Source organism: Mastigoproctus giganteus, chromosome 6, assembly GCF_048544385.1.
Source record: "Mastigoproctus giganteus isolate SK-2022 chromosome 6, ASM4854438v1, whole genome shotgun sequence".
Lineage (NCBI taxonomy): Eukaryota > Metazoa > Arthropoda > Arachnida > Uropygi > Thelyphonidae > Mastigoproctus > Mastigoproctus giganteus.
This window is the reverse complement of record NC_143580.1, coordinates 190,374,625-190,389,969: the sequence shown is the minus strand read 5'-3', so window position 1 is coordinate 190,389,969 and position 15,345 is coordinate 190,374,625. Positions and strand designations below refer to the sequence as shown.

Below are 15,345 nucleotides of genomic sequence, written 5' to 3'. Positions count from 1 at the left end.
GCGCCATCTCTTCCCCAGTTAAACGATGCAAACGTACCCGGCCGTCCACATGGGGCAACAGGAAACGTGATTCTTCGGACCAGACGACCTTCTTCCAATCACCCAAGGTCCAGTTTCGAAGCTCGCATGCCCATTGTAGGCGCTGTCGCTTGTAAACCGTGGTCAGCGAATGGGCATTCGGAGCGAGATGCCTTTTCGCTCCTAATCCGCAATTCGCATTGGGCTACGCAACCCCAAATTTCAGCAGGTTTTGACGTACTGTGTGTTGTGACACATTACTCCCATCCCCAGCATTCTAATTACAGAGGAGTTGCGCCACAGTTGCCGTTCCGTTTGCCATGTACCAGCCGGGAGAGCCTATGCACACCTCGAGCATTGATGAGCCGTGGTCGTACAACACCTCGCCGGCGGTTCGTGAGTTTTCCTTCCTCGGACCTTATCGGTAGGTACATACCACGGCTGACCGTGAGCAGCCCACCAGCCGTGCTGTTTCGGATATGCTCTGACCCAGTCGTCTGGGCATTACAGTTTGGCCTTTGTCAAACTCGTTAAGTCCGCTGCCTTTCCCATCTGAAGAACAAGAGTACCGCTGATTGACGGAGCTCAGTATCAGGAGTTTTTATAGTGTTCCAACCCGCTCACGTGCCGTAGTTCACCTGCAATTGCTTCGATTTGCATAACGACTCGCTGGTCATAATGTTTTCGCTCATCGGTGTATACTTGCATGTATACCGATTCTAGAAGTATAGTGAATAAATTTGATGAATTTGAAATGCTGATCAAGATATCAAAGGCAGATATTGTTGGGATATCAGAGATGTGGTGCCACACAGATATTAGGAATGGAGAATTGGAATTTGGGGAGTACAATGTAGTACAGAAATGGCTGACAGGATAGGAAAGGAAGAGGGGTTATGCTGTTATTTAAATAAAACATAAAATCAAAGGAAGTGCATCCAGTGACATAGATGAACAGTACAATGATGAGTTAATTTGGTGTGACATAAGAACTGGGAAAGCAAACATAAGAGAAAGAGTGTGTTAGCGTTAGCATTAGTAAAGGCACATGATGCAAGGAAGCAAGCTTATATAGCATCAACCAAGAAAAAAAAATCTCCAATTTCATCCAGCCACTCGCTCAAAATATTTTTCTAGTTCTGCCTTGAATCTATTTAAGCTATCAACTTCTACAACAACAGATGGAAGTTTGTGTCCAGCAATCAACTACACGCTCGATAAAGGCCAACTCCCGCATATCTATTCTATAACTATCTTTCCTCAATTTGAATTTATTCCCTCTCAGGCGATTATTCGGAGCAAGAGGAAGAATCTCATCAGCATTCAGCATGCTCAAACCATTCAAGATTTTATACACCTCAATCAGATCACCTCGCAGGTGCCTAGTCTCCAGACTGTAATTTGCAAAACTTAAGCCGTTCTTCGCAAGAGCAACCCTTTGTTCCATTCACTAATCTTGTTGCCCTTCTCTGCGCTCGCTTCAGCAGCTCTACTTCCTTCTAAAATGATCCTGCAGAACTGTACACGCTACTGAAGTTGTGGGCTGACCATTGCCTTATACAAGGGAAAAACAATATGGTGGCTTTGCCTGGTGTACATGCAGTGTTTAGTGCTCTTGATATTATGATTTATTACTGCGGTTATATTCGGATTTACTTGTGGATATTAGCATTAGCATTAGCATTAGCATTAGTAGAGGCATATGATGCAAGAAAGCAAGCTTATTCAGCATCAGCCAAAAAAAAAAAAAAAAAAAAACCCTCTCCCATTTCACCCCCTCCGTTCGTTCGAAATACCTGTCCAGTTGAGCTTTAAATTTGTTTAGGCTATTAACTTCAACAACAAGTGATGGAAGTCGGTTCCACCAACCAACCACCCGCTGGCCAAAGGCAAATTTCCGCACATCTATCCGACATCCGTCCTTCCTCAATTTGAATTTATGCCCTCTGAGGTGATTATTCTGAGAAAGATGAAGAATCCCATTGGCATTGAGCATGCTCAAACCATTCAAAGCCTTATACACCTCTATCAGATCACCTCGCCGGTGCCTAGTCTCCAGACTCTGTAATTTGCAAAACTTAAGCCTTTCTTCGTAAGAGCAACCCTTTGTTCCATTTACTAATCTTGTTGCCCTTCTCTGTACCCGTTCCAGCAGCTCTACATCCTTCTTGAAATGAGGCCTCCAGACCTGTATACAGTACTCAAGATGTGGCCTAACCATTGCCTTATACAAGGGAATAATCACCTCCTTATCCCTGCTAGAAACATTCGTGTATATCATTGACAAGACACCATGAGCTACTCTTGCAACTCGTCTGCACTGCTCAGAGAACTTCATATCTGCCTGCACAATTACCCCCAGGTCCTTTTCATTCTCCACCACTGTCAGTGTAGTACCGCAGAGTTGATACATTGCTCTCGCGTTACTGTTACCCATATGTAGTACTTTACATTTGTCAATGTTAAACTTCATTTGCCACCTCTCAGCCCATCTGTTCAACCTTTCCAGATCCTGTTGCAGCAGCATAGCGTCAGTAGTGTCCTTAACGACCCTGCCAACCTTTGTATCATCTGCAAACTTAGACATTAAACTTGATATCCCATCATCAATATCATTCATAAACACCGAAAACAACAATGGACCCAACACTGAACCTTGAGGAACTCCACTAATAACATTAGTCCACGTTGAGCAGTGTCCATTGATTACCACTCTCTGTCTTCTGCCACTCAACCATCCCCTTATCCATAGCAGCAATTTGCCTCCAATGCCACACTGCTCCAATTTGTGCAGCAGTCTTCCATGTGCAACAGTATCAAAAGCCTTTCTAAGATCCAAATATATAATATCAAAGTTATTCCCTGCATCCAGTTCTTTTGTGACTACATCATAGTATCCAATCAAATTGGTCAGGCAAGACCTGCCCTTAACAAAACCATGCTGCGTCTGAGCTATAACTGAATTCTTGTCTAGATGATCCTGCAGTGCTTCTTTAACCAGTGCCTCCATTAATTTACCTGGAACAGAAGTTAAACTAACAGGTCTATAATTACTTGTGTCAGCCTTTGATCCTCCTTTGTGAATTGGGGTTACATTTGCACATCTCCAGTCTATGGGTACCTCCCCTGAGTCCAAAGAAGCTCTCATAATTATGGCTAGGGGTTTGCATACTTCCTTTGCTGCCTCCTTTAATATAACTGGATAGATCCCATCCACCCCAGGTGCCTTTTTTATGTTTATCCTCAACAATCTCTCCTCCACTTTCCTCTCAGTTATTATAAAATCATCCAGCTCACTGCCAATGTTTACTTTACCTACATCATTCTCCTTCCTGAATAACTCCTCATGCGTGAATGTAGATTCAAAATACTCGTTTAGATTGTTAGCCACCTGAGCAGGATCCTCAACTGTTGAACCATCAATATCCAGTGGACCAATCTGATTCATCCCTTTCCTTCTCGAGTTCAAGTATGTAAAGAACTCCTTTCTGTTTTTCTTTACATCCTTTGCCAAGGATTTTTCGTAGTCTCCCTTTGCCTGCCTAATCTCCTTTGTGACTTGGTTACAGACCAACTTATATCTATTGGTCTCATCTTAACCAGGAATGTCTGTTGAGTACGTAGACATAAGATACACCAAGATTTCCCAAGGGATTGTTTAGATATCAACGTGTTTTGAAAACTGTCAAAACGAAAAATTGCTGTACATAGACTTACATGTAGTTACTATGTCCTTTGGTTGTTAAGCCTAACCAATTCAAAAATTCGTAATTTGGCCATTTATCATGCAAAAAATGCCGGGTAAAAAAAAAAAAAAAAAATCTAAATTCTAATATTATTGAATCACCATGGATCCAGAACATTTGGATAAATGTGGAGGTGTCTTTCCTCCTTTACCAACCTCTTCACAGACTGCTGATTAAAGTGTTTCAGTGACGTCAGTTAATTCCTCTGTTTGTAAGGAACCCAGAATAGGATTACAAAGACTTGACCCTAAAGACAATAAGGTCTGTGTGAGATTGTCTGAGAACTCTGATCCATCACTTGATGAATCTATTTAGATTGCTGACCAATTTCAATCCAGTTTAAATATTTGTGCCCGTATGGAACAAGTGTCGACATTGAAGTTTGCTCTTTCCGCTATTATTTCAGATGGGGTTGATTAACCAAACAAATCACAACGGAGATCCAGGATACATGGTCTGCCATGGAGCTGATTCTTACCAATATAATAATAGAAAATGAACGTTTAAAGGCCAAACTGGAAGAAAACGAGTTCCAGTTAAATAAACTACAGGTGACTTACAACAAGTCTTTGGATTCTCATTCTTCATTTGCCTTGCCTTCTGTGTCTTATGCTCAGGCAGCACAGCAGCATGTGAAATTAATAAAGGCTCAGGAGGGCCTTGACAACTAGTGAGGAGGGACTTGAAAGTGCGAGGGTTCTACTCTACCTAAAGCTGTGAACAATCCTGTTAACTCCCAGGATAACACTGATTAAGAAAAATACTAATATAGTAGTAGTAGTAGTAGTAGTGGCATGTGATGAAAGAAAGCAAGTGTATGAGCTTATGCGGCATCAGCCAAAAAAAAAAAAAAAAATATCACACCATTCCCTCCAAATGCCTGTCCATTTCCTCCTTAAATTTATTCAACCTATCAACTTCCACAACGACAGATGGAAGTTTGTTCCAGCAATTAACCACCCGCTGGCTAAAGGCAAATTTCCGCACATCTCTTCTACATCTGTCCTTTCTTAATTTGAATTTATGCCCCCTTAGGTTCGTAATCTGAACGAATGGAAGGATCCCATCAGAATTCAGCGTGCTCAACCCATTCAAGGCCTTATACACCTCAATCAGATCATCTCGCAGGTGCCTATTCTCCATTCATTGCAATTTGCAGAACTTAAGCCTCTCTTGGTAAGAAGATCCCTTCATTCCCCTCACCAATCTTCTTGCCTTTCTCTGTACACACTCAAGCAGGTCTACATCCATCCTAAAATGAGGCCTCCAGACCTGTACGCAGTACTCAAGGCGTGGCCTGACCATTGCCTTATACAGAGGGATAATCACCTCCTTTTCCCTGCTAGCAAAATTCCTGTATATCATTGACAAAACCCCATGACTTGCCCTGGCAGCCTGTCTGCATTGCTCAGAAAACTTCATATCTGCCTGCACAATTACTCCCAGGTCTTTTTCATTTTCTACCACCTTAAGTATAGTACCACAGAGTTGGTACGTTTCTCTGGGGTTACTTCTACCCATATGCAGTACTTTGCATTTGTTAAGGTTTGTCACTTCTTAGCCCATCTACCCAAATTATCTAGATCCTGTTGCAGTAGCACACTGCCATTACTGTCATTAACAACCCTGCCAACCTTTGTATCATCTGCAAACTTCGCCATTAAGCCTGATATACCTTCATCAATATCATTGATAAATATACAAAACAACAGTGGACCTAACACCGAACCCTGTGGGACCCCACTAATAACATTATTCGAAGAAGAGCAGCACCCATTGATTACCACCCTCTGTCTTCTCCCACTTAACCATCCTTTTATCCATTGTAGCAACTTACCCTTAATACCATTCTGCTCCAATTTGTACAATAGTCTCCCATGCGTACAGTGTCAAAAGCTTTCCTGAAATCCAAATATATGATATCAAAATTATTTTTTGCATCCAGTTCCTTTGTAACCACATCATAATATCTTATCAAATTTGTCAGACAAGACTTTCCCTTAACAAACCCATGCTGTGTCTGATTATTGCTGCAGTCTTTTCTAGATGATCCTGCAATGCATCTTTAACCAGTGACTCCATTATTTTACCAGGAACAGAAGTTAAATATAAGGAAAGAAAGGTTATATTAAATCCGTAGAAGGCAGCAAAAAATATACTAACAGTACCAGGAAAATGGCGACGAAAAAACCAAACGCACACATGCAAATGATAACTTCGTACCTCCCTCTAAACCAAACTAAATTCACATCCAAAGAAACAATCAGAAGTAAAAATTACGCATTCACAGTAATCACCCAATTACAGAACTCGACTCTACTACATCTCCAGTGGATATGGTTTAAGACCACGCCAGAGACAAATTCCTCCGGGCCTTTAAAGGCCGCCATCTTTGGCTGTTCTCCTGTTTTTGCAATTTTATTAATTAAGTAGGGGCCCGAACATGTTCTTTGCCTCCGGGCTTGAAAAAGCGCAGGGGTAGCTACGCTACTGGACCACGCTCACTGCGCAGAGAAAACTTGTACCCAAATTCTGGAGTATAGCCTAATACGCTAGGCCAATAATAATACACAAATAATTAAAACAATAGTAACCAAAATGCAAACGAAAATGAACTCGCTACGCTCAATGAATTAATCTTTTCAAACCAGTACCAATTTTATTAGCAATGGGCATGCTCTTGACTGGTTAGCATTCTGTGGATTTTGATGGCTGCGTTAGTTTATAGGTCCGAAATTGGTGGCGCTGGGAGTAATTTAGCAAGTGGTCACTATCTTATTACGCTGTCATAAAGAATCATATAAAACGATAGGTTTGAATCGATTGTGTGACATGTTTCTTCAACAATCGATAGTTTTTATTTGATTGTATATATCACCGCTGGTAATCACAGAACTATTGCTCTTGACTGGTTATAACATTTCTTTATAACTATATTTTTCATATATTCCGCAGTTTAATTCGGGGTAAGCTAGATTTTACTCAGTGAAAAAAGAATAATTACCCTGAATTTTGACACTGAAGATGTTTTCAAAGACTAGTACTGTATAAGCTGAAATAAAACTTCATAAACAGTTTTCACCATTGCATAAAAATACTCATATTTCACAATATATATATATAATTATTTACTTTCATGGATCCACTCTTTCGAGCTTTAAGTTTATTCAGGAGGCGTAAATTTGAAGAATGTGCCGAAATATGCACTACATTATTGGAAAAGAATCCCTACGATCAAGTAAGTTCTTGCTACGGTGATAACTGTGCTTGTGGTGATGTTTGGCGTATTCCACTGACACTTCAATAAAATAGTTGGGAATATTTGGAAAAATTTACAACGCGCTCAGTTCGAATTCCCGTATCCCATATGACATTGGTTTTTGAAGTCAACACACGATTTATAATTAATATAATTTACCATTCTTATTGCTATGTTTATCGCCATGAGGATAAAATATTTTGTAAAATTGTGACGGAATATTTTGGAAGCAGTTGACATCAAGAGGCAGGATTATTCATCAGCCCAATGGAAAATCCTGGACTACCCCCTCCAAAAAAAAAAAAAAAAAAAAAAAAATTCAGATGACTCAAAAACAATTTGACAAAACTTCGCAAATAAACTTTTAAAATATGATATAACTACTAATAAATGATGATAAAAATGATTAAATTATGACAATATTAAATCAAACTTGTTTTAAAAAGAATTACTTTTAATTTCACTATTAAACTTGTTTCTCTCTCTCCCTTTCAACCCTATAAAAACTTGTTTATTACAATAATACAACTAGAAATGTCGAAGACCCATGGTTATGGTCCCTATACCATTTCAAATATTTATAGATCTATTTTGTGGGCTCATAAAGACTTTAGCCTGGCATGAATCAAACCATGTTAATACATAGTTGTATTTATGTCACATCTTGTTGAGTATGGGCATGGCACACCCAGGGTGCTGAGCTGGATATCATCATTCTTCTCTTTCTTGGTGATTCCCTTCAACTTTTGACTCTCTCTCTCTCTCTCAGGGTAATTCAGGAACTTTTTTTTTTTTTCCTGGTGCAACATAAGCCTCAGCTTCCTTGCACCATATGGCTATTAATAATAATAAATATGTGCTGCAGAAATTGACTTTAATATTGTTTGTTCATTTTGTAATTTTGAGAGAATTTTATAAGCACCAAAGAAAATTCATTACATGCCTGCTTTGACTGACTTGTCTCTTCAGATCAGCCATGTGCACTGGGTGTAGGAAATTCTTACATAACACAGCTGAGGTTGTGGATGAACTGAATCAGGACTTTGCATCAATCTTTACTGACACAAGACCCTTCATGCTGACAAGAGGCTATGTGAGTGAGGCTGAGCCATATGAAACTAATTACAGATGATTTTTTGTTAGAAAACTTTTGCCTATAAAGGGAAGTAAGGCTCTTGGAGTTGACAGCATATACTCTATTCTTTTGAGGGAGACTGCAAGAGAATGTATTGAACAATTGAGGTTAATTATATTATTACCTTTGGACCTGAGGAAGATTCTTTTGGATTGGAGAAGTGCCAACGTATCACCAGTACATAAAGGCAGTTCTAAGAATGAGGTTAATAACTACAGACTGGTTAGTCTGACTTCACTGGTAGGAAAAATCTTAGAGGCAGTGATTACGAGTGCAATCCAGTAACATTTAGATAGATATGATATTCTGAAAGACACAACATCATTATTATTACCTATATGGTGCAAGGAAGCCTGAGACTCTTGCTGCACCAGCCAAAAAATAAATAAAATTCTGAATTACCCAGAGAGAGAGAGAGAGAGAGAGAGAGAAAACAAGAGTCAGAAGTAGCATTAACATTAGTAGAGGCATATGATGCAAGAAAGCAAGCTTATGCAGCATCAGCCAAAAAAAAACCAAAAAAAACTTCCACTTCACCCCTCCATTCATTCGAAATACCTGTCCAGCTGAGCATTATTTAGGCTATCAACTTCCACAACAACGGAGAGAAGTCTGTTCCACCAACCAACTACCCGCTGGCTAAAGATTATTCTTATTCTGAGCAAGAGGCAGAATCCCATCAGCATTGAGCATGCTCAAACCATTCCAGACTTTATACACCTCTATCAGATCACCTCGCCGGTGCCTAGTCTCCAGACACTGTGATTTGCAAAACTTAAGCCTTTCTTCATAAGAGCAACCCTTTGTTCCATTCACTAATCTTATTGCTATTCTCTGTATTTGTTCCAGCAGCTCGACATCCTTCTTGAAATGAGGCCTCCAGACCTGTATACAGTACTCAAGGTGTCGCCTGATCATTGCCTTATACAAGGGAATAATCACCTCCTTATCCCTGCTAGAAAAATTCCTGTATATCATTGATAAGACACCATGAGCTACTCTTGCAACCCGTCTGCACTGCTTAGAGAACTTCATATCTGGCTGCACAATTACCCCCAGGTCCTTTTCATTCTCTACCACTGTCAGTGTAATACCACAGAGTTGATACGTTGCTCTGGGGTTGCTGTTTCCCATATGTAGTACTTTAAATTTGCCAATGTTAAACTTCATTTGCCACCTCTCAGCCCATCGGCTCAACCTTTCCAGATCCTGTTGCAGCAGCATAGTGTCAGTAGTGTCCTTAACAACCCTGCCAACATTTGTATCGTCTACAAACTTGGACATTAAACTTGATATACCATCATCTATATTATATATAAATACAGAAAACAATAATGGACCCAACACTGAACCCTGAGGGACTCCACTAATAACATTAGTCCACAATGAGCAGTGTCCATTGATTACCACTCTCTGTCTTCTCCCCCTCAACCACCCCTTTATCCATAGCAGCAATTTGCCTCCAATGCCACACTGCTCCAATTTGTGCAGCAGTCTTCCATGTGCAACAGTATCAAAAGCCTTTCTAAGATCCAAGTATATAATATCAAAGTTATTCCCTGCATCCAGTTCTTTTGTAACTGCATCTTAGTATCCAATCAAATTGGTCAGGCAAGACTTCCTCTTAACAAAACTATGCTGTGTCCGATCTATAAGTGAAGTCTTGTCTAGATGATCCTGCAGTGCTTCTTTAACCAGTGCCTCCATTAATTTTCCGGGAACAAAAGTTAAACTCACAAGTCTATAATTACTTGTGTCAGCCTTTGATCCTCCTTTGTGAATTGGGGTCACATTTGCACATCTCCAGTCCATGGGTACATCCCCTGAGTCCAAGGAAGCTCTCATAATTATGGCTAAGGGTTTGCTTACTTTCTTTGCTGCCTCCTTTAATGTAACTGGATAGATCCCATCTACCCCAGGTGCCTTTCTTGTGTTTATCTTCAACAATTTGTCCTCCACTTTACTCTCAGTTATTACAAGATTATCTAGCTTACTGCCAGAGTTGAATACACCTCTGGCATTCCCCTCGCTGAATAACTCCTCATGTGTGAATGTCGATGCAAAATATTCATTTAATTTGTTAGTTACCTGAGCAGGATCATCAACAGTTGAACCATCGATATCAAGTGGATCAATCTGATTCATCCCCTTCCTTCTAGAGTTTATATAAGTAAAGAACTCTTTTTCTGTTTTTCGTTGCATCCCTTGCCAAAGATTTCTCGTAATCTGCCTTCGCCTGCCTAACCTCCTTTGTAACTTGGTTACAGATCAACTTATATCTATCATAGGCTTCTGTGTCATGTGTTAATTTATATGTATCCCATGCATTTTTCTTCTCTGCCATATGTCTCATTAGTTCATCTGACATTCATTTAGGCCTAAACCTTGAACAATATTTCTTAGTTGGTATTAGCATTAGCATTAGCATTAGTAGAGGCATATGATGCAAGAAAGCAAGCTTATTCAGCATCAGCCAAAAAAAAAAAAAAAAAAAAAAAAAAACAACCACTACTCCCATTTCACCTTTCCGTTCGTTCTAAATACCTGTCCAGCTGAGCATTAAATTTATTTAAGCTATCAACTTCAACAACAAGCGGTGGGAGTCTATTCCACAACCCAACTGCCCGCTGGCTAAAGGCAAATTTCCGCACATCTATCTGACATCCGTCCTTCCTCAATTTGAATTTATGCTCTCTCAGGTGATTATTCTGAGCAAGAGGAAGAATCCCATCGGCATTGAGCATGCTCAAGCCATTCAAAGCCTTATACACTTCTATCAGATCACCTCGCCGATGCCTAGTCTCCAGATTCTGTAATTTGCAAAACTTAAGCCTTTCTTCGTAAGAGCAACCCTTTGTTCCATTCACTAATCTTGTTGCCCTTCTCTGTACTCGTTCCAGCAGCTCTACATCCTTCTTGAAATGAGGCCTCCAGACCTGTATACAGTACTCAAGGTGTGGCCTGACCAATGCCTTATACAATGGAATAATCACATCCTTATCCCTGCTAGAAAAATTCCTGTATATCATTGACAAGACACCATGAGCTACTCTTGCCGCTCGTCTGCACTGCTCAGAGAACTTCATATCTGCCTGCACAATTACCCCCAGGTCCTTTTCATTCTCTACCACTGTCAGTGTAGTACCACAGAGTTGATACGTTGATCTGGGGTTACTGTTTCCCATATGTAGTACTTTACATTTGTCAATGTTAAACTTCATTTGCCACCTCTCAGCCCATCTGCTCAACCTTTCCAGATCCTGTTGCAGCAGCATAGTATCAGTAGTGTCCTTAACAACCCTGCCAACCTTGGTATCGTCTGCAAACTTGGACATTAAGCCTGATACACCATCATCAATATCATTTATAAATACAGAAAACAACAATGGACCCAACACTGAACACTGAGGAACTCCACTAATAACATTAGTCCACGTTGAGCAGTGTCCATTGATTACCACTGTCTGTCTTCTGCCACTCAACCATCCCTTTATCCATAGCAGCAATTTGCCTCCAATGCCACACTTCTCCAATTTGTGCAGCAGTCTTCCATGCGCAACATTATCAAAAGCCTTTCTAAGATCCAAATATATAATATCAAAGTTATTCCCTGCATCCAGTTCTTTTGTGACTACATCATAGTATCCAATCAAATTGGTCAGACAAGACCTGCCCTTAACAAAACCATGCTGTGTCTGAGCTATAACTGAATTCTTGTCCAGATGATCCTGCAGTGCTTCTTTAACCAGTGCCTCCATTAATTTTCCTGGAACCGAAGTTAAACTAACAGGTCTATAATTACTTGTATCAGCCTTTGATCCTCCTTTGTGAATTGGGGTTACATTTGCACATCTCCAGTCCATGGGTACCTCCCCTGAGTCCAAAGAAGCTCTCATAATTATGGCTAGGGGTTTGCTTACTTCCTTTGCTGCCTCCTTTAATATAACTGGATAGATCCCATCCACCCCTGGTGCCTTTTTTATGTTTATCCTCAGCAATTTCTCCTCCACTTTCCTCTCAGTTATTAGTAAATAATCTAGCTCACTGCCAATGTTTACTTCACCTACGACATTCCCCTTCCTGAATAACTCCTCATGTGTGAATGTAGATGCAAAATACTCATTTAGATTGTTAGCCACCTGAGCAGGATCCTCAACTGTTGAACCATCAACATCCAGTGGACCAATCTGATTCATCCCTTTCCTTCTTGAGTTTAAATAGGTAAAGAACTCTTTTCTGTTTTTCTTTGCGTCCTTTGCCAAGGATTTCTCATAATCTGCCTTTGCCTGCCTAATCTCCTTTGTGACTTGGTTACAGACCAACTTATATCTATCATAGGCTTCCATGTCACCCATTAATTTGTATGTATCCCATGCATTTTTCTTCTCTGCCATATGTCTCATTAGTTCATCTGACAACCATTTAGGCCTGAACCTTGAACAAAATTTCTTGGTTGGTATGTAAAGCCTGGTAGCTTCCAAGATTAGTTCCTTGAATGCTTCCCATTTTGAATTTGCTGTTGGTAACATCATCAGTTGGTCCCACTGTATAGAATTTAAATACTGTCTCAGACCATCATAGTCGCCTTTACGAAAGCAAAAACCCTTCCCTTTGCCTCTGATGGTAGTTACCTCCTTGAGTAAATCCCACTTCAGCACACTGTGATCACTGCCACCCAGTGGTTCGTTTATCTGCAGATTCCTAATGCATGAAGAATCACTACTGATAATCAGATCAAGAGTATTACTCCCTCTAGTTGCCTCCCGAACATGCTGGTGTAGAAAACAATCATCCAATAAATCCACAAAAGCCCTGCTAGTGTGTGAGTGACCAACCCACAAATTCCAGTCAATATCTGGGAAATTAAAATCCCCCATTATAAGACTCTCTGATTTACTGGCCCATTCTATTTCCCTGTACAGTATCTTATTATACTCATCAGAGTCATTAGGCCTATAGCACACTCCTACTCTCAATTTTGATTTACCTATGCTTATGTCACACCAAACTGACTCGACACTGCCCTGTCCATCAATGTCGACTGGCTTCACTTCCTTGGATTTTATGTGTTTTTTAACTAATAGCTTAACCCCTCCTCCCCTCCTGTCCTGTCTATCCTTTCTATACACATTGTACTCCCCAAATTCCAGTTCTGCATTCCTTATATCTGTGTGACACCACGTCTCTGATATCCCAACAATATCTGCCTTTGATGTTTTGAGCAATACCTCAAATTCATCAAATTTATTTAGCTTCCAAGATAAGTTCTTTGAATGTTTCCCATTTTGAATTTGCTGTTGGTAACATCATCAGATGGTCCCACTGTATAGAATTTAAATACTGTCTCAGACCATCGTAGTCGCCTTTACGAAAGCAATAATCCTTCCCTTTACCCCTGATGGTAGTTACCTCTATGAGTAAATCTCACTTCAGTACACTGTGATCACTGCCACCTAGTGGTTCATTTATCTGCAGATTCTTAATGCATGAAAAATCACTACTAATAATCAAATCAAGAGTATTACTTCCTCTAGTTGCCTCCCGAACATGCTGATTTAGAAAACAATCATCCAATAAATCCACAAAAGCCTTGCTAGTGTGTGAGTGACCAACCCACAAATTCCAGTCAATATCTGGGAAATTAAAATCCCCCATTATAAGACTCTCTGATTTACCGGCCCACTCTATTTCCCTGTACAGTTTCTTATTATACTCATCAGAGTCGTTAGGCCTATAGCACACTCCTACTCTCAATTTTGATCTTCCAGTGCTTATGTCACACCAAACTGACTCGACACTGCACTGTCCAGCGTTGTCGACTGGCTTCACTTCCTTGGATTTTATGTGTTTCTTAACTAAGAGCATAACCCCTCCTCCTTTCTGTGGACGTTGTACTCCCCAAAATCCAATTCTGCATTCGTTATATCTGTGTGACACCATGTCTCTGATATCCCAACAATATCCGCCTTTGATGCTTTGAGCAATACCTCAAATTCATCAAATTTATTTACCAAACTCCTAGCATTGGTGTACATGCAAGTATACATGCACCTGTTCTTTTTCTTAGCTACCCTAACACAACCCACGTGTTTACTTGTATCGCAATGACTCCCAGCAGTCTTTGAAATATCCTGCATCTTGTTTTCCAGGCTTTTGCTGATTCCAGTAGAAGCAGTGCAAGAATCACTTTCACCTCTGCGAGTGGCTAATGTTAATCTATTAGTCCTTGTATCCCCCCAAGCTAGCAGTTTTCCGACCTACCTAACACGGCCTCGATAGCATCAGCAAATATTTTTGCACCCTTTCTATTTAAGTGTATCCCATCCCTGTAGAAGCAGTCCCTTCCGTTAACAAGTTCAGACCAGGCTGAAAAAAATTCTACCCTTTGAGCCTTGCACAGTCTTTCCAGGGCTGAATTGATCGACAAGGCTCTCATCATATACTCCCTCCTATTGTTTCTGGGCAGAATTGCAGACAGTTTCAAATTCAACCCTAATTCAACCTTAAGTAGAAGGGAATCACCAAGAAAGAGAAGAATGATGATATCCAGCTCAGGACTCTTGGTGTGCCAAGCCCATACTCACCAGATGTGAGCCCCTGACATTGCTTTGATAAGGGAAAATCATGTCTAACTAACTTAGTAGGCTATTTTGACACAGTTACTCATATGGATGTAGAGAACAAGTTTAACATAGTTTATTTGTATTTTAGCAAAACATTTGATTTGGTCCCTCATGAGAGGTTACTATGTAAGCTTGAAAAGGTTAGGGTTACTTGTAGGATTTTAAGATGGATTGCTGAGTGGCCATCGGGCAGAAGGCAGAGGGTTGTGATTAATGGATATTCTTCAGATTGTTATAACTTCAGGAGTAGGATCCCTCGAGGATCTGTTCTTGAACTACTGTTGTTTCTCATTTTTCATAAATGATATTGACAGAGGGATAGAAGGAATGATATCAAAATTTGCAGACAATATAAAGATAGGCAGAGTCGTTAATGGTCAGTGCCAATCAGCGTGCATTCAGGATGACTTGAAACAGACTTCAGAATTGGTCACAAAAGTGGCAGCTATGTTTAAATGCAGCAAAATGCAGGGTTTTACACTTGGGGAATAGCAACCCCAAAATAAATTATACACTTAGTGGGGTTGAATTAAAAACAGTAGAAGAAGAAAGGGATCTGAGAGT

At 40.2% G+C, this 15,345-nt stretch overlaps 2 protein-coding genes across 2 annotated transcripts in view; one reads left to right on the top strand and one right to left on the bottom strand.

Annotated features, from left to right (window-relative positions):
- The window catches only part of LOC150084832 (2-oxoadipate dehydrogenase complex component E1), a 608,625-nt gene that overhangs the window by 544,792 nt on the left and 48,488 nt on the right, over positions 1 to 15,345 (bottom strand). The window lies entirely within an intron of this gene.
- Positions 6,797 to 15,345, top strand: part of BBS8 (tetratricopeptide repeat protein 8) — a 284,023-nt gene continuing 275,474 nt past the window's right edge. The window contains exon 1 of the mRNA XM_090376638.1: positions 6,797 to 7,002. Within this exon, the coding sequence (XP_090232764.1) occupies positions 6,901 to 7,002 (102 nt within the window). The 5' untranslated portion in view covers positions 6,797 to 6,900. The remainder of the gene's footprint in view (positions 7,003 to 15,345) is intronic.